The sequence below is a fragment of the Mytilus trossulus genome, chromosome 8 (assembly GCF_036588685.1).
Source record: "Mytilus trossulus isolate FHL-02 chromosome 8, PNRI_Mtr1.1.1.hap1, whole genome shotgun sequence".
In the NCBI taxonomy this organism is placed as follows: Eukaryota; Metazoa; Mollusca; class Bivalvia; order Mytilida; family Mytilidae; genus Mytilus; species Mytilus trossulus.
The window spans coordinates 76,933,920-76,958,966 of record NC_086380.1 but is presented as its reverse complement, the minus strand read 5'-3'; the positions used below and the strand labels follow the sequence as shown (position 1 = coordinate 76,958,966).

The window sequence follows — 25,047 nt, the reverse complement described above, 5'->3', positions numbered from 1 at the left end:
GGTCAGAGTAATATGAACCCTACTAGACAGCCATGTTCCCCTTAAATTCATTTCATACAACAATATAGCTGACCTGATGCTCAGATGTATTAACTGATAAACTGACAAAACCACAGTAAAATAAAAGACAAACTTGCATTTTTACCCTTTCTTCTATTTTTAACCATGTCTGCCATCTTGGTTGAAAGGTTAGGTCATCCACATATTTTAAAACTAGATACTCAAATGGTAATGTTTGATAACATTGGGCCCAGTAGTTTTAGAGGAGAAGACTTTTTGATAATTACCAAAAAATAAATATACAAGTTTTCTACGATTATGCCAACAGTTTAAAAAAATCTGCCACCTCATAATTATAATCTCAAGGATCAAGTAGTCTCAGAAGAGATTTTTTCTTTTTTTTAAGTATATGCAATGTAGAATGAAAATTGATTTCATTTTGTTGGTCCAAGCTTTAAGAGCTTTTATGGGATTTATCTTCAACAGGGAAGCTTAAAATACCAAACATAAATACCAAGGAATCAAAAAGACATATGATGAAAGGGCATCAAGAGGTATTTTTACACTAAGTATAGTGGTTCAACAACAAGAGGGCATTCATTGAAGTTAGTCAAGAACAGGAGTAAGCTGGATGTTAGAAAGTATTATTTTACCAACAGAATAGTGGAAGTCTGGAACAGTTTTCCTGAGACAATCGTAACTGCCAAAAACGTTAAAACATTCGAACGAAGACTAGATAAATATTGGAAAGAACATCCTATGATTTACGACTACACAGTAGATTACAACTTCACGATCGGAGGTAGCACAGTAATCAACAGTGATAGTGACAGTGAAATAAGTAGGTATAAAAACAGTATACTGAATATGAACAAAAGGGGACATAAAAAAAATGTATTTATCTAAAAAGGGCAAAAAGGGAAACTAAGACAATATACTTGATCAAATATAAAAAATATACATAAAGTTATGTTTTATTGTACGGTAAATCAAACAATTTCTAGTGGATCTTTGTCAACAGCAGAAACAAATATGTCTACTCCAGGAAGTTGAGATTCTAGCATCTTTTTCAAATGTTTTAAAAATCCTCGTTCAGAGTTGCTATGGTCACATAATATGACATTTGACCCACTGTATACAACATGAAGTACGTCATGGTGGGACATTTCACCTGTCAAATATAATGATGCATGTACATCCTTTAACAAGCTTCCTCCTGACCCAGCACAAACTGCCACAGTCTCTAAGGTGTTTGTATCTGCAATGTCAAACAAATTTGGTAATTAGTTCTTTATATTGCCAGCTGGATAACATGTGATTGTGTTTGAAACAAATTTAGTGTTATTTTCATTTGAAAAAATAATCAACTAGATATCATTGAGATGGGAGCCATCTCTGTGGGCCCCGCTGTCAATAACGTGGTGGTAAATAAGTTGTATGGATAATCTGATATGAAGCATTATTTGAAGTTATTACATAGTCTCATGTGTGATTTTGATCTAAGATTTTAAGTTAAAAACGATAAATATTCTCATCTTACTTTCATAGTGTACCGGTAATAGTGATATGACTGCATGATGTAAACTCATTGTTGACTACTCTAAGGTGACTTCTGGATATATGGATTGATGTTTGAACAATATGTTTAAAGGTGCTGCCCAATTGCTATTTGTCACATATTTTTAGAATTATGCCTTCAATATATTATGACCCACCAAGTATAAAGTATGAAATATTAACGGTTCTCAAGAGGTAGAGCGGACACAATTTGTTAAGAACAACGAACAGATGGACAGACCGACAGACTGACCATAGACCTAGGATGCATACATTATGAAACATTCTCTGATATTGGTTAATATATATGTTAAGCTGAAAATGTTTGTCAAGTATAAATTATGAAATAATAACAGCTGTCCTCTCAAAATATAGTGTGGATCAAATTTGTTAGCGATGGACAGACCAACAGACAGACAGACCTTTGACCTAGGAAGTGGTACATACATCATGACACACCCTCTGGTGTTGGTTAAAATGGATGTCAAGTATAATATTTGAAATCATAACGGTTCTCAAGATATAGAGCGGACACAATCTTCACCACAGGACACAGGGTTGTCAACTGAAACCAAAGTTTTTTTGACGTTGACCTTTGACCTAGGAAGTTGTACATACATCATGACACGCCCTCTGGTGGTGGTTAAAATGGATGTCAAGTATAAACTTTGAAATCATAACAGTTATCTAGATATGGAGCGGACACGATCTTCACCACAGGACAAGGGGTTGTCAACTCAACACCAAAGTTTTTGACCTTTGACCTTTGACCTAGGAAGTTGTACATACATCATGACACGCCCTCTGGTGGTTGTTAAAATGGATGTCAAGTATAAACTTTGAAATCATAATGGTTATCTAGATATGGAGCAGACACGATCTTCACCACAGGACACGGGGTTGTCAACTGAAACCAGTTTTTGACCTTGACCTTTGACCTAGGAAGTTGTACATACAACATGACACACCCTCTGGTGTTGGTTAATAATCATGTTAAGCAGGGTTTCCGCTGGCGGTCGCCATTTTCGCAATTTGCGAAAAAATAATAATTGTGGCGATTAAAATTCGTCATTGGCGAAAGAATTTGGCGAAAGAAATATCTACAACGTTTTATTTTCAGCCATCTTGTTTATTTACTTTTTTCGGGTTTCTCTGACTTTACCGATCAGACAATACTCGGAATTCACCTTGAACTCGGTAAGATTTTGACAGAAAATCAATAATCAGCTGATTGCATTCATAGCTATCGACATCAAAGGACTAATTAATAAAGGCGTTGATTATATGATATGACAAAATGATATGGTTAAATGGCTTCTCTCACATGTCACAAAAGGGATTCATGAACCACTTTGCGACGCACGTGTTTGAAGCAAAATTTTTACGCTTTTTCTCCTTCTTATAATGAAAGTCCAGAAAAGAAAATCGTTGTTATGACGAAATATGATCAAAAGCAAGAAAGGTCTCTGATTTAAAACTTTATCATTGAACTTTCATTTAGATCATTGATTTGAGTGGGTTCTTCAAATCGTTTCAGTGACACACATGTTTCAAGCATATAGTTTTACTTATTTACGATGGTCTAGAAAAGAAAACTGTCGTTATGAAAAAACCTATTCAAAAGGTTGGCATGAGAGTAACCCTTCTATCTAATGACTACACCTTACATGAGGCATCAATTCCAAGTGATAAGATGCTTCGTTTTGTTGTAAAAAACACTTCTTATTTAGGAGGGGGGCTGGAAAAAAAGGAAAATTTTAAAAGAAAAATATATTTGTGTTACTTGGCGAAAAAAATAATAAAGTGGCGAAAAATATATTGTTTTGGCGAAAGAGGTGGCGAAAAAAATAATTGACCCAGGGGAAACCCTGATGTTAAGTATTAAGTATGAAATCATAATGGTTCTCTAGATATGGAGCGGACACGAAAGTGTTACGGACGGACAGACGGACAGACTGATCACTATAGGGCGACCCGCCTTTGGCGGGGCCCTAATTATAAAATACGTATAGATTCCTACACTGCAACAAGTGTGTTAAGATATTTCTCCACTTGAGACAGTTAAATTTTATTATTTAAAGCGTGAGGCTTAACTAAATTGTAACTGTCGAGAGTGGAGAAATATCGTAATACACGAATTATAGTGTTTCTCTAATGATTTTTATCCTGCTTTTTCAAAGATTTTCAGAAAACTTGTGTTCTTTATATGCAACGTCATCAGGCATGGTCGCCTTTTTTCATGACGTCACAATAGGAAAATTCAAAAGAAAACAAAACATTTAGATGTCATAATCAAATTTCGACTAATCAATTGCCGAGAACAGATATTTCACTAGAGATTAGAAATATTTTTGTCACACCGTTCAGGAAAAGTGAAAATAGGATGAAAATTAGAGAAAAAGTGTTCTCTACCCGACAAACCAAACTTTCAAAACCTATGAATAAAATAAGATTTAGGGTTAGTGTCACAGAAACTGCTACAAAACAAAAGAAAACCTCAAAGGACAAATTATTAAATAATACGTGCATATATCAAGTTCTAAATTGCTCTCAGTTAAACATGAAATAAATAATAGTCTCATTGGCAATCATACCACATCCTCTTTTTTATATTATTCAATACAGGGGTCATTAAAACTAAATTAGTAATGCAAATTAGCTATTATCATTTAATTTATTATTGTTTTGGGGTTTGGAACCCCCTTCTAAAACTGACTACATTCTCCACTGTTCAACTATATCATACCTGGAGATTTAGCTATCCTAATAGAATCTAGAACTAGGTATGACTTGACTTTCTGTATTGCTTCGTCTACTGTTAATTTGTTCTTTAGTTTCCCTATTCTTCCCATACCATATCCAGCTTTAGGTACCTGTGATAATTTACAATCAAAAAATTAATGCACATTGTTTCAAATTTCATTATCATTGAAATTAAAGTATCATAAAATATTTAGGCAATATAGGAAAGGTGTACTGACATAAGTAGTCTCTAAACACATTAGCTCCATGGAGCTTTCGTTAGTAGAAGCCATATTTACTATGTGTATCAGTGAGAAAAATGTAAAAGCATAAAAAATATAGTATATATACCAATACACATAATTAACAGCGCCTGGTGATGTTTTATAGCCTATAAAACTTATTTAAGGCTATAAAACATCACCAGGCGCTGTTAATTATGTGTATTGGTATATATACTATATTTTTTATGCTTTTACATTTATCATAAAATATTTATTATGTTGAGTCAAGAAGTTTTTATTTCTAATCAATTGGATTAACCTTTTATAATATTGCTTCAGAAGTGTTGTTCACTACAGCCGTAGTTGTCATACTATCAAAATAACTCCTCTTATGTTCACTGAATAACTTTCTGATATGAGGTTATAACTCAAATTTATGTATCTGTTAAATATTTTGGAATGTTTTTGTCCTTAATGCTATTCATTTTTGTGCTTTAGTTAGTATTATACTTTTTTTTTCATTCCAGCATCACTGATGGGTTCTTTTGTATTTAAAAAACATGTCTGGCATACAAATTCATAATCCTGGAGTCTTCAATAAGTTTTTTTATGATCATCTACTATATGGAGATAGGAATGCCCTTTATACCGTCAGGTCAAACAGTCATTTTCAGCAACTGTTTGCATCAAATAAGTTGAACTTTTACCATGATTTCTCAAAATATCCTAATCATGATTCGAAAGATTTTCAAATAGTTATTGTTACCATCAAATTCAGTTCATTTCTTTTATCAACTAAAAGTAACAATGAGTAAGTGTACATTTTATCATCATGCACCAAAAATTACCATAATTAATTTGGCAAAAATTTTTACCATTATTTTTCATAAAGGTACCTCCATTTGGACCCTCCTACATATTTAATATAATGAAGATAAATCTATGAATCATCCACAACCACAATTATCTTTTATATAAGCTTTGGATTTCAAATATTTTGGCCACAAGCATCACTGAAGAGACATGTATTGACGAAATGCGCATCTGGTGCAAGAAAATTGGTATCGTTGATTTTATTAGAGTAAACTTTCAACACCAAGAGTAATCAAAAACTAATCTTCATTGTATTTGCAGAACTTGGCAGTTTCACCCTGAAAAATTTCAAGCAATTCAAAGGTTTGATATGAACTGACCTTTAACATCAGTTTAACCTCTATGAACTGACCTTTGACATCTATTTAACCTCTATGAACTGACCTTTGACATCTGTTTAACCTCTATGAACTGACCTTTGACATATGTTTAACCTCTATGAACTGACCTTTGACATCTATTTAACCTCTATGAACTGACCTTTGACATCTGTTTAACCTCTATGAACTGTGCTGTATACTTGTTCATAACATTAACCACTTTACTAACATTGTTCTGTGAACAAGCAACTGTTATCATTAAGTCATCTGTTTCACTGTAAAATAAACAACCAACTGTTATCATTAAGTCATCTGTTTCACTGTAAAATTAACAACCAGCTGTTATCATTAGGTCATCTGTTTCACTGTAAAATTAACAACCATTACTGTTATCATTAAGTCATCTGTTTCACTGTAAAATTAACAACCAACTGTTATCATTAAGTCATCTGTTCCACTGTAAAATTAACAACCAACTGTTATCATTAGGTCATCTGTTTCACTGTAAAATTAACAACCAACTGTTATCATTAAGTCATCTGTTTCACTGTAAAATTAACAACCAGCTTTTATCATTAGGTCATCTGTTTCACTGTAAAATAAACAACCATTACTGTTATCATTAAGTCATCTGTTTCACTGTAAAATTAACAACCAACTGTTATCATTAAGTCATGTGTTTTACTGTAAAATTAACAACCATTACTGTTATCATTAAGTCATCTGTTTCACTGTAAAATTAACAACCAGCTGTTATCATTAGGTCATCTGTTTCACTGTAAAATTAACAACCAACTGTTATCATTAGGTCATCTGTTTCACTGTAAAATTAACAACCAACTGTTATCGTTAGGTCATGTGTTTCACTGTAAAATTAACAACCATTACTGTTATCATTAAGTCATCTGTTCCACTGTAAAATTAACAACCAACTGTTATCATTAAGTCATCTGTTTTACTGTAAAATTAACAACCATTACTGTTATCATTAAGTCATCTGTTTCACTGTAAAATTAACAACCAGCTGTTATCATTAGGTCATCTGTTTCACTGTAAAATTAACAACCAACTGTTATCATTAGGTCATCTGTTTCACTGTAAAATTAACAACCAACTGTTATCATTAAGTCATCTGTTTCACTGTAAAATTAACAACCAGCTGTTATCATTAGGTCATCTGTTTCACTGTAAAATTAACAACCATTACTGTTATCATTAAGTCATCTGTTTCACTGTAAAATTAACAACCAACTGTTATCATTAAGTCATCTGTTCCACTGTAAAATTAACAACCAACTGTTATCATTAGGTCATCTGTTTCACTGTAAAATTAACAACCAACTGTTATCATTAAGTCATCTGTTTCACTGTAAAATTAACAACCAGCTTTTATCATTAGGTCATCTGTTTCACTGTAAAATAAACAACCATTACTGTTATCATTAAGTCATCTGTTTCACTGTAAAATTAACAACCAACTGTTATCGTTAGGTCATGTGTTTCACTGTAAAATTAACAACCATTACTGTTATCATTAAGTCATCTGTTCCACTGTAAAATTAACAACCAACTGTTATCATTAAGTCATCTGTTTTACTGTAAAATAAACAACCAACTGTTATCGTTAGGTCATCTGTTTCACTGTAAAATTAACAACCAACTGTTATCATTAAGTCATCTGTTTCATTGTAAAATTAACAACCAACTGTTATCATTAGGTCATCTGTTTCACTGTAAAATTAACAACCAACTGTTATCATTAAGTCATCTGTTTTACTGTAAAATAAACAACCAACTGTTATCATTAAGTCATCTGTTTCACTGTAAAATTAACAACCATTACTGTTATCATTAAGTCATCTGTTTCACTGTAAAATTAACAACCAACTGTTATCATTAAGTCATCTGTTTCACTGTAAAATTAACAACCAACTGTTATCATTAAGTCATCTGTTTCACTGTAAAATAAACAACCAACTGTTATCATTAAGTCATCTGTTTCATTGTAAAATTAACAACCAACTGTTATCATTAAGTCATCTGTTTCACTGTAAAATTAACAACCAACTGTTATCATTAAGTCATCTGTTTCACTGTAAAATAAACAACCAACTGTTATCATTAAGTCATCTGTTTCATTGTAAAATTAACAACCAACTGTTATCATTAAGTCATCTGTTTCACTGTAAAATTAACAACCAACTGTTATCATTAAGTCATCTGTTTCATTGTAAAATTAACAACCATTACTGTTATCATTAAGTCATCTGTTCCACTGTAAAATTAACAACCAACTGTTATCATTAAGTCATCTGTTTTACTGTAAAATAAACAACCAACTGTTATCGTTAGGTCATCTGTTTCACTGTAAAATTAACAACCAACTGTTATCATTAAGTCATCTGTTTTACTGTAAAATAAACAACCAACTGTTATCATTAAGTCATCTGTTTCACTGTAAAATTAACAACCATTACTGTTATCATTAAGTCGTCTGTTTCACTGTAAAATTAACAACCAACTGTTATCATCAAGTCATCTGTTTCACTGTAAAATTAACAACCAACTGTTATCATTAAGTCATCTGTTTCACTGTAAAATTAACAACCATTACTGTTATCATTAAGTCGTCTGTTTCACTGTAAAATTAACAACCAACTGTTATCATTAAGTCATCTGTTTCATTGTAAAATTAACAACCATTACTGTTATCATTAAGTCATCTGTTCCACTGTAAAATTAACAACCAACTGTTATCATTAAGTCATCTGTTTTACTGTAAAATAAACAACCAACTGTTATCATTAAGTCATCTGTTTCACTGTAAAATTAACAACCAGCTTTTATCATTAGGTCATCTGTTTCACTGTAAAATTAACAACCAACTGTTATCATTAAGTCATCTGTTTTACTGTAAAATAAACAACCAACTGTTATCATTAAGTCATCTGTTTCACTGTAAAATTAACAACCAGCTTTTATCATTAGGTCATCTGTTTCACTGTAAAATTAACAACCATTACTGTTATCATTAAGTCATCTGTTTCACTGTAAAATTAACAACCAACTGTTATCATTAAGTCATCTGTTTCACTGTAAAATTAACAACCAGCTGTTATCATTAGGTCATCTGTTTCACTGTAAAATTAACAACCAACTGTTATCATTAAGTCATCTGTTTCACTGTAAAATTAACAACCATTACTGTTATCATTAAGTCATCTGTTTCACTGTAAAATTAACAACCAACTGTTATCATTAATTCATCTGTTTTACTGTAAAATTAACAACCAACTGTTATCATTAAGTCATCTGTTTCACTGTAAAATTAACAACCAACTGTTATCATTAAGTCATCTGTTTCACTGTAAAATTAACAACCAACTGTTATCATTAAGTCATCTGTTTCACTGTAAAATTAACAACCATTACTGTTATCATTAAGTCATCTGTTTCATTGTAAAATTAACAACCAACTGTTATCATTAAGTCATGTGTTTCACTGTAAAATTAACAACCAACTGTTATCATTAAGTCATCTGTTTCACTGTAAAATTAACAACCAACTGTTATCATTAAGTCATCTGTTTCACTGTAAAATTAACAACCATTACTGTTATCATTAAGTCATCTGTTTCACTGTAAAATTAACAACCAACTGTTATCATTAAGTCATCTGTTTCACTGTAAAATTAACAACCATTACTGTTATCATTAAGTCATCTGTTTCACTGTAAAATTAACAACCAACTGTTATCATTAAGTCATCTGTTTTACTGTAAAATAAACAACCAACTGTTATCATTAAGTCATCTGTTTCACTGTAAAATTAACAACCATTACTGTTATCATTAAGTCATCTGTTTCACTGTAAAATTAACAACCAACTGTTATCATTAAGTCATCTGTTTCACTGTAAAATTAACAACCAACTGTTATCATTAAGTCATCTGTTTCACTGTAAAATTAACAACCAACTGTTATCATTAAGTCATCTGTTTCACTGTAAAATTAACAACCAACTGTTATCATTAAGTCATCTGTTTCACTGTAAAATTAACAACCAACTGTTATCATTAAGTCATCTGTTTCATTGTAAAATTAACAACCAACTGTTATCATTAAGTCATCTGTTTCACTGTAAAATTAACAACCAACTGTTATCGTTAGGTCATCTGTTTCACTGTAAAATTAACAACCAACTGTTATCATTAAGTCATCTGTTTCACTGTAAAATTAACAACCAACTGTTATCGTTAGGTCATCTGTTTCACTGTAAAATTAACAACCAACTGTTATTATTAAGTCATCTGTTTCACTGTAAAATAAACAACCAACTGTTATCATTAAGTCATCTGTTTCACTGTAAAATTAACAACCAACTGTTATCGTTAGGTCATCTGTTTCACTGTAAAATTAACAACCAACTGTTATCATTAGGTCATCTTTTTCACTGTAAAATTAACAACCAGCTGTTATCGTTAAGTCATCTGTTTCACTGTAAAATTAACAACCATTACTGTTATCATTAAGTCATCTGTTTCACTGTAAAATTAACAACCAACTGTTATCATTAAGTCATCTGTTTCACTGTAAAATTAACAACCAACTGTTATCATTAAGTCATCTGTTTCACTGTAAAATTAACAACCAACTGTTATCATTAAGTCATCTGTTTCACTGTAAAATTAACAACCAACTGTTATCGTTAGGTCATCTGTTTCACTGTAAAATTAACAACCAACTGTTATCATTAAGTCATCTGTTTCACTGTAAAATTAACAACCAACTGTTATCATTAAGTCATCTGTTTCACTGTAAAATTAACAACCATTACTGTTATCATTAAGTCATCTGTTTCACTGCAAAAATAAAAGAACCTTAGTGAGCACGTTCACATACCCCACGTCCCCTCATTGTCATTGGAGAAATTAAATAAGTGAAAGAAAAAAAATTGTATAAGAAAAATTAATTTCCTGCTAATATGCACATCTAAATAGTATGTCCTTATTATCTACAAAATTTCAAGAAATTCTGTTGTGTGGTTTGAGAGGAGTTGCGATGACAAACTGTTGCAGTAGTACATTAAAGTAAATAAGTTCAAAGGGCGTAACTCCTAGAAAAAAAATTGAATCGCAATTTCCTGTTGATATGCACAACTACATAGTATGTCCTCATTATCTGAAAAGGTTTCATGAAATTCTGTTGTGTGGTTTGAGAGAAGTTGCGATGACAAACTGTTGCAGTAGAACATTATAGTAAATAAGTTCAAAGGGGCGTAACTCCTAGAAAAAAAATTGAATCGCAATTTCCCTTCGATATGCACAACTACATAGTATGTCCTTACTATCTGAAAAGGTTTCATGAAATTCTGTTGTGTGGTTTGAGAGGAGTTGCGATGACAAACTGTTGCAGTAGTTCATTATAGTAAATAAGTTCAAAGGGGCGTAACTCCTAGAAAAAAATTGAATCGCAATTTCCCGTCGATATGCACAACTACATAGTATGTCCTCATTATCTGAAAAGGTTTCGTAAAATTCTGTTGTGTGGTTTAAGAGGAGTTGCGATGACAAACTGTTGCAGTAGTACATTGAAACAAATAAGTTCAAAGGGGCGTAACTCCTAGAAAAAAAAATGAATCGGAATTTCCCGTCGATATGCACAACTACATAGTATGTCCTTACTATCTGAAAAGGTTTCGTGAAATTCTGTTGCGTGGTTTGAGAGAAGTTGCGATGACAAACTGTTGCAGTAGTACATTATAGTAAATAAGTTCAAAGGGGTGTAACTCCTAGAAAAAAAATTGAATTGCAATTTCCCGTCGATATGCACAACTACATAGTATGTCCTTACTATCTGAAAAGGTTTCGTGAAATTCTGTTGTGTGGTTTGAGAGGAGTTGCGATGACAAGAAACAGGACTGACAGACGGACGGAAGGACGGACGGGTCAAAAACATTATACCCTCCGCAACTCGTTGCATGGGGTATAATTAACAACCAACTGTTATCATTAAGTCATCTGTTTCACTGTAAAATTAACAACCAACTGTTATCATTAAGTCATCTGTTTCACTGTAAAATTAACAACCAACTGTTATCATTAAGTCATCTGTTTCACTGTAAAATTAACAATCAACTGTTATCATTAAGTCATCTGTTTCACTGTAAAATTAACAACCAACTGTTATCATTAAGTCATCTGTTTCACTGTAAAATTAACATAAAATTTCTGTAAAATCTGATTTTCTGTGAAAGAATTTATGAGGCATTGATTCGATGTAATTTGCAACATTCATAATAATAATTTGGGTTGATAAAACAAATTGCAATTTTGTCAGAAATTTTAATTAACTGCAATAGGTGGAGAGCAACACATACAGTCATTTCATGATAGTAGGTAACTGAAATAGTGGTATGTGAACATTAATAATAAATGTAATAGTGCATCCACATTAATTTACATGTTTAAGTACAAAATTGATATTGTCAGATGAAAATACATTATTCAACAGTTGGGAGCAAAAGTACACGACCATTCAAAGTCTGTATGAAAGTCATTTTCCGTCTTAGTATGGGTACCAGTAATAGATCTGGAACGGGTTGTCTTAATAGATATCAAGTATAGAGAAAAACTCATGTATTTTATCATTTGAATAATATTATGATGATCTTTTATTTTCAATTTCAATTACATGGGTCAAAAAGTGGTTCAACAATAAATACTTCTTCCATGATTCCTACTAAAAAGTGTTTATTAGGACATGCTATACTGTACACTATAATACAAAATAGAAAAGAAGTACATTCAAGCATCCACTCTAAATGAACTTTCAGAAGTTTTTTTTTTGCAGCTTATTGATTTGAAGATCTCTCAAATTTTCTGAAAGATCTGGTAAAAGATGTGATGATTGCCAATGAGACAATTGGCCCAAGACCACAATTAATGATTCGGCTTTTCGTTGTCCACGAATATAGTTCTCTTTAATAATAGTGCATTTTTTCTTTATTTTTTTTCTTTCCCTTTCTCATACAATTCTCAGTTTTTCTGGGGTGGAAATGAAAGAAGAGAGCTGGAATAAACTTTTTATGTTTTATTTTAACTGATTTTGATATGGAACGAGGATTAGGCCAGGTGCAAAAAGGTGATATTTTCAGTTTTGAACTTTTCTGAACACCTCTTGACTTGTCAATAGGGGTATGGATGTGTATTGGCTAAATTTGTAAAATACAGCAGATTAATCTTTCTGAATGTTGGATATATTTTTGGAGTAGAACTGTACTTTACACACACACAAAATTTGACAAAAAGCTTAGGTGCATTTTTTTTAATGAACCAAAACATTATGCAGAACTAATTGAGAATGGGAGATAACTCATTTGGGATGGGAGATAACTCAAGACATATAGCTCATAGACACACTTTGAATGAATTATTAACTATTTTCTTAAAAATTCTTGTTTTTAATATCGCGTACTTAACAATATAACTAATGCATAATGTAGAACAAACTAGGGACACTCCTCTTACAGGTCCCTGTGGCCAAAAATTTTACTTTTTTAAATTCAGTTGTTGAAAATTTTATTGCTGGTTCCATCTAACCTATTGCTTTTCATTTGTCTTCAATAAAAAATAACTTATGCAGACATGGGTGGAAACTTAAAATGAGGAATGTCAGATCATTCTTGCTGCAACTGAATGGTACAACACAACTTACGCAGAAAGGGGAGGTAACCTTATATGAGGAATGCCAGACAAATCTTCCTTCAATTTGTCACACTGAGTTCTTGGTACACAGCAACTTATACTATTTGACATGTTACTGCGAAGTTCCATTGCATTCTGTATTGGTCTGACATCAGTAACATCTGAAATACAAGAAAATACAATAGATTTGTATATTAATTTTTCTGGATGAAGACCTAAAACTAGAGTTTGTGTGCACTATGATACAACCTATAATATATGCATAATTCAGGTCTCAGATAGGGTTTATACTGTGACATTCCCGGCTTAGGGCTTATATCCTTTGCCTTGAGCAAAAGTTGGTATCCCAGGGACAACACACTTGCTTTTACCCTCACACCAAGTCAATAGGTGTATACTATGGTATCTACCCTTCTTTTATCTATCCCCCCTGCAATAGAAAGTTAATAGAGGTCTTGTCAGAATAAATTAAATAATCCCTTATGCAACAGCTGATTAATCTTAAAAATATTCTTGTTGTTCATTAATATATAAAAACTTCCTGTCTAGAAATAGAAAAACTTAGGAATAATAACACAACAAATTCTAATTGACACTATTTACATATCATATATTACCAAATGCATTGATTAACCAATCATTTACTCCGTTTTCAACACAATCATAGCTTGTATGAGGGGAGAAAACTCCTATTCTATTCTCCAAACATTTTGTCACGATTCTCTCCTTCCATGATTTCTGAGTGATACATTTCATCCCAGTAAATATTGGTGGATGATATGAAATGATTAAATTGGTTCCCTTGGCAACAGCTTCATCCATTACAGGAGGGGTTAAATCATTAGTCAGCATGATTGTCTTCACCTGGCAATAAATACATACCTGGATACACATTTAAAAACTCTTTTTACTACAACTGAAATGTAGTGACATTAACCATGTTAACAAATAAAGTTTCTTATTTTGTGGATATCTTAAATCAAAATTGACTACCCAAGGACAACCATAATTAACACTTGTTCACTGATGCATTGGTGTTAGGCAGATCTCTATCTGACCATCTCATATGTTTAACATGTTTTGTGAGTATTGTCTGTCTTTGAGTGTATTGTATGTAACTGAACAATAATGTGTGTACTGAATATTAGTCTGTTAAAACACAACCATGACAATGGTTATCCTTTGATTTCTATCAGTTTTTTAGCATTAGACCTCCAAATGTTCAAAAAGTTCCTAATAAATCTGTTTTTTTTATTTTTATTTTGAATGCCATTTGATTGCGGTAGTCATGGTAGTAGATCACTCTCATTTATTCACACCATATAATTAAAAAAAGAATGCTCTTCAGAATTTGCTCATTTCTAAAGTCATGTTTTGACAAGTGATCATGTGATAGGCTACAGTACAAATTCAATCTTATCATGTTTATTAAAATATGTTCAATCTCTCATCTCTAAGATTGATTTGTAAATAAAAATATATATTTATAAGTACTTGTAATGGTGAAGATGGCTCTATTAATAGTCCAACATTGTCCCATTTCTCTGCCAGTGAAGTTGGGGCGAATTGATTTAACTTTTTTACGACTTCTTTCAACTCCATTACTTTAAGTGATCTAATTGTTGAAAATAATCTGGTAGAAAGCATTTAACTTCACCTGAAAAGAACATCATAATAATAATTTAAAATACGATAACTGTGAATATCAAAACAAAAGATGGAAACATTTGACTATTCTACACTTAACATATAAGCACATTGTATTCCCCATTCCAAACTAAAGGACAAATTAAAAGTTGGTATTTCTTTCTTTCATAAAAAAAAAATGGCCAGCATAGATACAAGTATCTTGTTTTAGAGAGGAATAAATCTAGTCCAAATTATTATCATTTATGACGTCTGGCAAGGCTATCTGTATGTATACGTTGAAGACACCAATTCTGGCTTTTACTCAACGGGAGAGACACCTATTGGCAGTGTTGGAGAGCAGTCTTGAAGCTCTCAACTGTATCTGTGCATACAATAAGGTCTTCCAGTTGGTTCCAGTGTAGTATGCTCTTGACAAAGAAAGCGTTCTTATATGGATCAAGCTGTATGGATCGGTGTTGCTAGGAATAGTTTCTAGTGCCTTAGAATTGTTCTTCACTGAATTTGTCTCAATATTGGCACTTACAAAATTGTCAAATGTTTTAGGTTTCATTTTTCTCTTAGGTTTACTTTTAACAAGAAAATGGTTGGGATTAATAGCTGGGACCCACCTCCTTAACCACTTTGTACAGAAATACCAGCCGTTGACTTGTTCTTCTCATTTGTAGGTTGTCTAGTTCTAACTCGGCTAGCATTTTGGTGACCTGACGCCTCTTCTCATAGTCGCCTGTAATAAATCTAGCTGCTCTGCATTGTATTCTTTCCAATTGATTTATATCATGTTGTGTATATGGGTCCCATATTATGGCACCATATTCCATGGTTGATCGTACTAATGTCATGCGATCTTTTTGCAATCTTTTGGGCAGAAGCGTAGATTTCTTCTTAGAAAGCCGAGTGTCGAATTGGCTTTCTTGGCTACATTTGAGATGGTTGTGGTCCTTTTTAGGTCTTCTGATACTTGTAAGCCCTAGATATGGGTTGTATTGGACTTGTATTTAAAATTTTTACTGGGACGAAGGTAGTCAATGTAAGGCGTCAAAGAAAAAAAATATAATAGCCTTTCAAGACGTCATAATTATTTGGAATAGGACAAAATGTAGGACGAAGGCATCCCAGAAAAAAAAAATAGCCTTGTCATACATCGTCCCAGGAAAATTTTTAAATAGCCTTGCAAGATGTCATAATTATTTGGACTAGGATTAATCCTACTTTGTAAAGGATCCATCATGGTTCACTCTTGGATTCAAACAAAAAAATCTCTGGCATGTCTGATGTCTGATATGATTTATCTTTTCATTCAATGTCAAAACTATTCCACACGTATTATTGGTAAAAATTCAGTTAAAAAATGCCCCTTAAAAGCAGTGTGACAAGTTAATGTCAATGATGCTAGTAAAAAACATTTGGGGATTTTATATTCTGACACCTACACACATACCGGAAATTGTAAAATGGTTATAACTCATGCAGATTCGGAAACGGATAGTAAAACTCGGTTTTCATCAGTTAAAACTTTCATAATTAAATACCCTTTTAAAGACACAATTTGAAGTATTTTTATTGTGTTGATTTTTAAATACCCTTGTTGTTATTTATGATCTTATTGAACGTTTCAGCAAAAAGATTGTGTTTTGTCGTATTCGAGGGTCCCTGAACGGTTCGGAGTTTAAGACATCAGAATACATTTCCGTTGTTTATATTGCGTAATCACAGATATATTGCAAAATTTCTTTGGTCAAGGTATGATCGTTTGTTACTACTTTAAGCATCACTATCACTATCACTATCAGACACACACAGCAAAACCGTCCTAAGTCAAAAGCGGCCTGCTATCAATCGCTTACACCTATAATATAATAATAGACCCACTTTTTCACCAACTCGCCCTACTTTTGTTTACCAACTCGCCCTACGTTACGTATGAAAAAGAGAAGAATACAATTGAAAATAATTGGATAACTTGATTCATTTATGAAAAGGGTAAAAAAAACATCTGAAATGAGTTCTGACAATTCGCAAGGTCCCCTACATGTGAAGGGTACACGACAACTCATACTTTCGGCAACTTGTACCCTATTTTTACCAACTCGTACTTCTAATATGAGGCAGGCATAACCTGTGAATGGGGACGAAGTCTGTATGTATATTTTTTTTAATTCAAACATCTTTTAATAAAGGATACGGAAATACAGTAACGTTCCCGATTTTGGTTCTGTTGTTAGGGATTTAGCTGTGACGTTCTTTAAGTTATGACGTCATATTCAATGTAAACAAAAGAAACTCTTCCATCAGGTAACGTTTTTTTTCAAATCAAACAATTATCATATTAAAATTTTATTGAGTTCCAATCTTATATTTTACTAGACTGATCAATATAAAAAAAAATCAGTCTCATGCAAACAAGACAGTTTTCTGCGCAAATGCGGGAATACTGGAACAGGAACTAGATCTGAAAAAAAAGTTAACGATTTTGAGTTCATTAGTACAATGAAAAATTCGGGAAATTTTCCCAATTTTTTTAATTTTTTTTTTTTTATTGATTTTTGTACCGTAATTGGAGACTTTGTCCCCATAATATGAGGCAGGCATAACCTGTGAATGGGGACGAGGTCTGTATGTATTATTTTTTTTATTCAATCATGTTGATAAAAGAAACCGAAATACCGTACGTAACGTTCCCGATTTTGGTACTGTTGTTAGGGAATTAGCTGTGACGTTCTCTAAGTTATGACGTCATATTCGATGTGAACAAAAGAAACGCTTTCATCAGGTAACGTTTTTTTCATATCAAACAATTATTAAAAATTGAATTTGTATTGAGATCCAACATGTCCAATCTTATATTTTACAAGACTGATAAATATAAAAAAAAATCAAAGTCTCATGCAAAAAGACAGGTATCTGCGCAAATGCGGGGAAAACCGGAACAGGAAGTGAATCTGAAAAAAAAAGTTAACGATTTTGAGTTCATTAGTAGAATGAAAAATTCGGGAAATTTTCCCGATTTTTTTTTTATTATTGATTTTTCTACCATAATTGGGGACTTCGTCCCCATATTAAGTCTAGTCCGAGATTACTCTGAAGTCGGACAGCTGTTTTCCAGACAAGCTGGGGCCGTCAGATGTCAGAGTAATCTTGGACTATTGTGGGACCAGTACAGAGACAGGGAATTAATCGCAAGTCAGCTTATCCATATGTGTGGTTTGTTGAACAGTCCATCTGCTGATTAAAAGACATTTTTTTCATGTTTGTTATCTGAATAAAAACCACTTAGTGGTCAATTGTGCGATTGAACAGTATTGAACATGTAAACATTTTGAGATGAACAGTTATCAAATGAATTTGATTCAGATAAATTGAATGATTTAATGTATTGTTATTCTTATTTATTATTGATTATAGTATCTAATAAAAAAACATATAAATCTTTTGCAATTTGCTTTATACATGCATATAGTGGTTTACGGTTTCATAAGGGTATGGTTTCAAAAGGATGAGAAATGCATTCATCCCCATTTCCACCATGTCCATTCTCACTTTTATTTACATGTATTACATTGTATTATATATAAAAAATATACGAAATAAGACTAGAAAAAAGAAGATGTGGTATGATTGCTTATGAGACAACCAAAATGACACAAAAATTAACAATTATAGGTAATCTTACGGTCTTCAACAATGAGCAAAGCCCATACTGCATAGTTTGCTATAAAAGGCCCCGAAATGACAATATAAAACAATCCAAATGAGAAAACTAACTGCCATATTTATATAAAAAAAATGAAAACAAATATGAAACACATCAACAAACAACGTGTCCATTGCAATATTCAGTAAAAAATATCCTTTTCAAATATTCTATGGTCATGATGGTTGGAGCACACTTTGAAACTTGAGGATTTTTTTTAGATATAAATCCTATCAGTAGAATCAGCTAGAAAATAATAAGATATATGAAGCATTATAATGTTAAAAATATTTTCTTTTAACACCGGAAAAAAAAAAGATAAATCCATCGCAATATTCAGTTAAAAAAATATATATCCTTTTCAAATATTCTATGGATCTACAAAATGATAAAATATGCGCCTCAGGGTGTATACTTCAGGGTGTTAAAATATCTATATCTACAGATATGAACGTAGAAAACTTATATTACATTTTGTATAATGTTAAAAAATATTGGGTACGACTTAGTAGAAGTACCAGTTGGTAATAATAGGGTATGAGTTGGTTGAGTACATGTTGCCGAAAGTACGAGTTTACATATATCCCTTGTGAAAAATAGATATCCTGATGAATTTAGTAATGTCACCTTGCCCTGGCCTACTTGACAAATGCTGGATGAAAAAGATGCAATCCCTGTTGTATATATATATACATGTATATCTATGTTAAAGGAGTATGTTCCTGTCTTACTCAAAAACAAAATCAATACATATGAAAACCTTAGATAAATATAGATTCTACCACTGCATCGAGTGTAATACGATATTCATCCACTCGAGACAGTTAAACTTTCAAATTGAAAACTCGAGGCTTGTTGGTAAAAAGATTATATTTAACTTTTCTCTTTTCAGTCAATAATAAGAAGATGTAAAAATACTCTTGGCAAACATAGAAGTACATGTATAAGCCTGCAATCAGAATAACAAAGAGAAGACAAAGAACAAACACAGCTCAAGCTATCATTGGTTATACACATGTTCAACTTTTAATTATACACCTGGACAATTTCTAGATCTTTAGTACAACATATTCATAATATTGAAATATAAACATACATGAAAAATATTATCACTTTTTTATCACATATATGTGCAGATTCAAGAGCTGTCATAGTTTTAAGTTCCAAATCTAAGGTTTAGTCCTCTATATAAAAGTGGTATTCAAGTATAGACATGAATTCAATCAAGAAGTACAAGCCGCTGGTAAAACAATTCCGTCTATATTCAGTATTAGGAACAGCTCAGTCATCAAGGCCACATTTCGTGCCACAACATTCACCTGCAAATGAGGATGACATAGATAAATTTAAGGAGTTTATTCATAGTTCTAAAAGTCTGTTAGTTATAACAGGTGCTGGGATATCCACAGAAAGTGGTATTCCTGATTATAGATCTGAAGGTGTGGGACTATACGCCAGAAGTTCAAATAGACCAGTCCAGTATCAAGACTTTGTAAAAAAAGCAAATATACGGCAAAGATACTGGGCAAGAAATTTTGTAGGGTGGCCTATGTTTTCATCTGTATTGCCTAATAAGACACACAAGATTTTGAGTGAATGGGAGAGAGAGGGTAATCTTCATTGGTTGGTGACTCAAAACGTTGATGCTCTACATTACAAAGCAGGAAGTAAAAATCTGACAGAACTACATGGAAGTGCTCACAGAGTAGAATGTTTAGAATGCAAACACATGATATCTAGACCAGAACTTCAGGATATGATAAAGGGAGATAATCCTATGTGGTATTCACAATCTGTAGACATGGCACCTGATGGAGATGTACAACTTAGTCAAGAACAGATAAATGGATTTAATGTAGGTACATCAGCATCTGTACATATACATGTATTGAGTTTATAAATGACCAGTGACACATTGAGGGAAGGAGAGGGGTATGGTTTTTATCTCTATAGATATATACCTGTACTGGGTTACTGGGTTATTGGTTTTAGATTACGTTTTTTATGGTATTACTGCATGTGCATTTCATTGTTGTGAATGTGTCATTTCACTTTATATCACCATGATCACAATTATGGACCTCAGTGGTTGAGTGGTCTAAGTAGTAAAACTTTAACTTCTAAATCCATGATATCGACTAGCCTGTCAACATTGAAGTTGTGAATATGAATCCTGCAAGGGACAGGTGCACTTGATTTTGACCTCAATAATGGCAATGCAGTTATGATTGTCAGTTTTCCTACCCAAGGCCAGTGTCTCTCTCAGGCATTCCAGTTTTCTCCACCAATAAAAAATGAACACTTCAAAATAGCACACTAGTCACTGCTAGTGTTTAAATTGCATTAAACACCATTAAATCAATCTCATTATCATTATTATCATAATGCAATTTTTTGACACAAAAAACATACAATATCCGATGTCATGCATAATTGTTGTATTATCCGGGGGCTCACCGGATATTAATAAAAAAAGAACTAAATTATAGAAATCACTCAATTTTACAAAAGTTTAGTTCAGGTACAGCTTATTGGAAAATAATTTTAAAAAAAATAAGGTCACCAATACATTTAAAAAGATATTTCAATTTTTTATGCCAACAAATTGCATTTTTGCACCAAAGGGAGATAATTTGGAGCTTTTTTAATGATATATACATTTTGAAGTCATCTGGGGCCACTACGAATTATTTTTTGGGATAATGTTTGTACCATATGATAAATTAACAACAAATAAAGTAATAAATAAAATTTGTAAGGGGAAAAAAAATGTTTATTTTTTTTCTGAAATTTTTGTACCCTTGAGCCTCCTAGAAATGATTTTTTTTAAATATGCAGAAATTATAAGAAAGAAAAACATCCATACTCTCTATTTTATATTTAACTTATTTCAGGTTCCATCTTGTGAGAAGTGTGGTGGAGTATTAAAACCTGAGATTGTATTCTTTGGAGATAATGTTCCAAGACCTAGAGTAGAATTTGTATTTGATAAGGTCAAAGAGTCAGACAGTCTTCTTGTACTTGGATCATCACTGGAGGTAAGAAATGTGGTGGCTTGGTGTAAAGTTACAGTCTTCTAACTGTCTGAACTGTGGGCCAGGAAGCCAGGCTTGTAAAATTCATATTGGTCCTCTACAAATCATACCCTAGACATCTATAGGGTAGAGGTTAATACCTACTGTATAAACAATGATAAAGCATTAGGCCAGTTTTAAAAAAAATATGAATGATTTTTGTACAGCTACATGCTTCTGGTTGAATGTTTTTAATGAGGGTGTTGGAACATATAATAAACACGGTCTTTGACAGTGAAACCTGTGCATTTTGTCAGGGTTTAGATTTTCTTCAAATTTTCAAAAATGATATGACAGGTTGTTGAACTGAACAGTTCAAGTTTGTGTTTGGTCAAGGTTAACATCCTGATGACTAGGTATAATTTATCATGGCCTTGTGGATATAGATAATCTCATAATAATTATACTTATTATCTATTTTGTAGTATTTGCTTTTGTTAAATGGAATTGTCAATTTTCATACACATGTACTAAGAAAAGATAAAAAAAAATAAATACATTAAAAAAGTATTATAAACAATAAAAAATTATTGCATCATAAAACTATTGCGCATGTATGGGAAAATGATATATATACATGTACCTGTGAAGTGGTGTCTAATCATGCTTAATAAATATACTGGAAATTACAATATTGCACATTTAACATGTAACATGTAAATAAAAAATTTCAAAATACAAGTTTCAATCACTGTGAGTATAACTATGATAACCTGTCCCATTTTTAACAATAATATAATATCAGAATTTTCAGTAAGCATATTAAGTATATTTATACCAGTTGGTAGATTAATTTGTTGTTCTAAGGTATTTATCTTTTTCTTGATTTGTTATACTTAAATGACTTTTCTTTTTTGTATTAAAGGTTTACTCAGGATACAGATTTGTAAATGCTGCTCACGAACAGAAGAAACCCATAGCTATTGTTAGTATAGGACCAACAAGGGCAGATAAACTTGTCAACCTTAAGATAAACACTAAATGTAGTGAAATTCTAGACCATATATGATTGAATTCTATTTATAGATGTGATATTTTTTATTAAATTATTTTATTAGACATTGGTAGTTATCAGACAGAGACTATTTATATAATCATTGATAATTGTTGATGTAAATAATATTAACACTTAAATTGTCATATTTGAATTTTCTTTTCAAGTTTTTAATAATCTTTTATCTCTTAAGCCTCAACAAACATTCACTGACATGTATTAATAAGTATTAAATTTTTTAAGCAACCCATGAAAATCTCAACTTTTGGGGATTAAAACCTGCCTTAAACAATTTTACTGGTGTGATTCTTTAACTGATCACCTTTACTGTATGCCAGGATTGGGCCTTTCTTATTGTAGTAGATGAGTTTTAAACTTGTGGGAATTAGTGATATCATGTTATGGGATTTGGGAAAGAATGTTTACTTGTTCTTGAATTTGAGATTCAGCGTTTATTTTTCTATGAACCGTGTAATGACTCCCACCTTTACATACCTATGATGCCAGACATATATGTACACCTAACAACCTTGTTGCTTTTAGTATCTGAGAAATAATCCATATCCACAAAAATTTTATATTATCCAATGGACCACAGTAAAGATTTAATTTAAGATGAACGCTTCAAGAGGAACATCTACATCTTACAATGATACCTTACAGCATTGGCCAACTATAGATCATCTGATGCTTACAGTAATGAACAAATACTTTAAATAACCACAAAGCCATATCATTGACTAATCAACAATGAATTTTTTTTCAAGGTCTTTTTTTTCAAGGTCAGCCGGACATGACTTTGTACACATTCTGGTCATTCCATACCCACATATTGTTGACTTATCTTTTTTTCTTCATAAACAGTAAAACATCAACTAGTTGATAACCAAATTTTTGGTCTAATCTTCCTATCGTATGAGATACGGACTTGACTGCGAAAACTTAACCTTGCGGACTAATCCATGAAATGAGGTCAAGATCAATTGGGCGCACTACGTTTGCGCGCATTTAGGGATTAAAATGTTTAACGTTTGCGTGCAGCCTTTGAATACATTTGCGTGCATTCCTTTTACAGGTAATCACGGGTAAAAATATAAATATCAATTATTTAAGGAATGACTGTAATATTTTTCTGTCTATGAAGAAATAACATAAACAATTTGGTGTACACTGAATAACGCGTGTAGCGGGTTATTAAAAGTGTGCACCACATTTTTAGCTCACCTGGCCCAAAGGGCCAAGTGAGCTTTTCTCATCACTTGGCGTCCGTCGTCGTCCGTCGTCCTGCGTCCGTCGTCGTTAACTTTTACAAAAATCTTCTCTGAAACTGCTGGGCCAAATTAATCCAAACTTGGCCATAATCATCATTGGGGTGTCTAGTTTAAAAATTGTGTCCGGTGACCCCGCCAACCAACCAAGATGGCCGCCACAGCTAAAAATAGAACATAGGGGTAAAATGCAGTTTTTGGCTTATAACTCAAAAACCAAAGCATTTAGAGCAAATCTGACGTGGGGTAAAAATGTTCATCAGGTCAAGATCTAACTGCCCTGAAATTTTCAGATGAATCGGACAACCTGTTGTTGGGTTGCTGCCCCTGAATTAGTAATTTTAGGGAAATTTTGCTGTTTTTTGTTATTATCTTGAATATTATTATAGATAGAGATAAACTGTAAACAGCAATAATGTTCAGCAAAGTAAAATCTACAAATAAGTCAACATAACCAAAATGGTCAGTTGACCACTTTAGGAGTTATTGTCCTTTATAGTCAATTTTTAACCATTTTTCGTAAATCTTGGTAATCTTTTACAAAAATCTTCTCCTCTGAAACTACCAGGCCAAATTTAAACAAACTTGGCCGCAATCATCATTGGGGTATCTAGTTGAAAAATTGTGTGGCGTGACCCGGCCAACCAACAAAGATGGCCGCCATGGCTAAAAATAGAACATAGGGGTAAAATGCAGTTTTTTGCTTATAACTCAAAAACCAAAGCATTTAGAGCAAATCGAAAAGGGAGTAAAATTGTTAATCAGGTCAAGATCTATTTGCCATGAAATTTTCAGATGGATTGGACAAACTGCTGTTAGGTTGCTGCCCCTGAATTAGTCTTTTTAAGGAAATTTTGCCGTTTTTTGTTATTATCTTGAATATAATTATAGATAGAGATAAACTGTAAAGGGAAACAATGTTCAGCAAAGTAACACCTAAAAAAAAGT

General features: G+C 32.3%; 2 protein-coding genes across 7 annotated transcripts; one reads left to right on the top strand and one right to left on the bottom strand.

Annotated features, from left to right (window-relative positions):
* Positions 1 to 956: 956 nt before the first annotated feature.
* LOC134681416 (NIF3-like protein 1) lies at positions 957 to 17,270 on the bottom strand. 5 transcript variants are annotated; one of them, XM_063541035.1, is made up of 7 exons: positions 17,166 to 17,270; positions 14,917 to 15,079; positions 14,040 to 14,286; positions 13,433 to 13,583; positions 5,877 to 5,991; positions 4,304 to 4,430; positions 957 to 1,258 (listed from the first exon to the last, which is right to left on the bottom strand). In XM_063541035.1, exons 2-7 carry the CDS (start codon positions 15,067 to 15,069, stop codon positions 990 to 992), a joined length of 1,062 nt encoding a protein of 353 aa, XP_063397105.1. In that variant the 5' UTR covers positions 15,070 to 15,079; positions 17,166 to 17,270; the 3' UTR covers positions 957 to 989. The 5 variants fall into 5 exon arrangements, with proteins under 5 accessions (XP_063397105.1, XP_063397106.1, XP_063397107.1 ...); XM_063541036.1 differs by lacking the exon at positions 17,166 to 17,270 and adding an exon at positions 16,653 to 16,708; XM_063541037.1 differs by lacking the exon at positions 17,166 to 17,270 and adding an exon at positions 16,602 to 16,623.
* Positions 16,698 to 22,896, top strand: LOC134681419 (NAD-dependent protein lipoamidase sirtuin-4, mitochondrial-like). 2 transcript variants are annotated; one of them, XM_063541039.1, is made up of 4 exons: positions 16,698 to 16,812; positions 19,656 to 20,618; positions 21,658 to 21,801; positions 22,703 to 22,896. In XM_063541039.1, exons 2-4 carry the CDS (start codon positions 19,977 to 19,979, stop codon positions 22,844 to 22,846), a joined length of 930 nt encoding a protein of 309 aa, XP_063397109.1. In that variant the 5' UTR covers positions 16,698 to 16,812; positions 19,656 to 19,976; the 3' UTR covers positions 22,847 to 22,896. The 2 variants fall into 2 exon arrangements, with proteins under 2 accessions (XP_063397109.1, XP_063397110.1); XM_063541040.1 differs by lacking the exon at positions 16,698 to 16,812 and adding an exon at positions 17,341 to 17,364.
* The last annotated feature ends 2,151 nt before the right edge of the window (positions 22,897 to 25,047 follow it).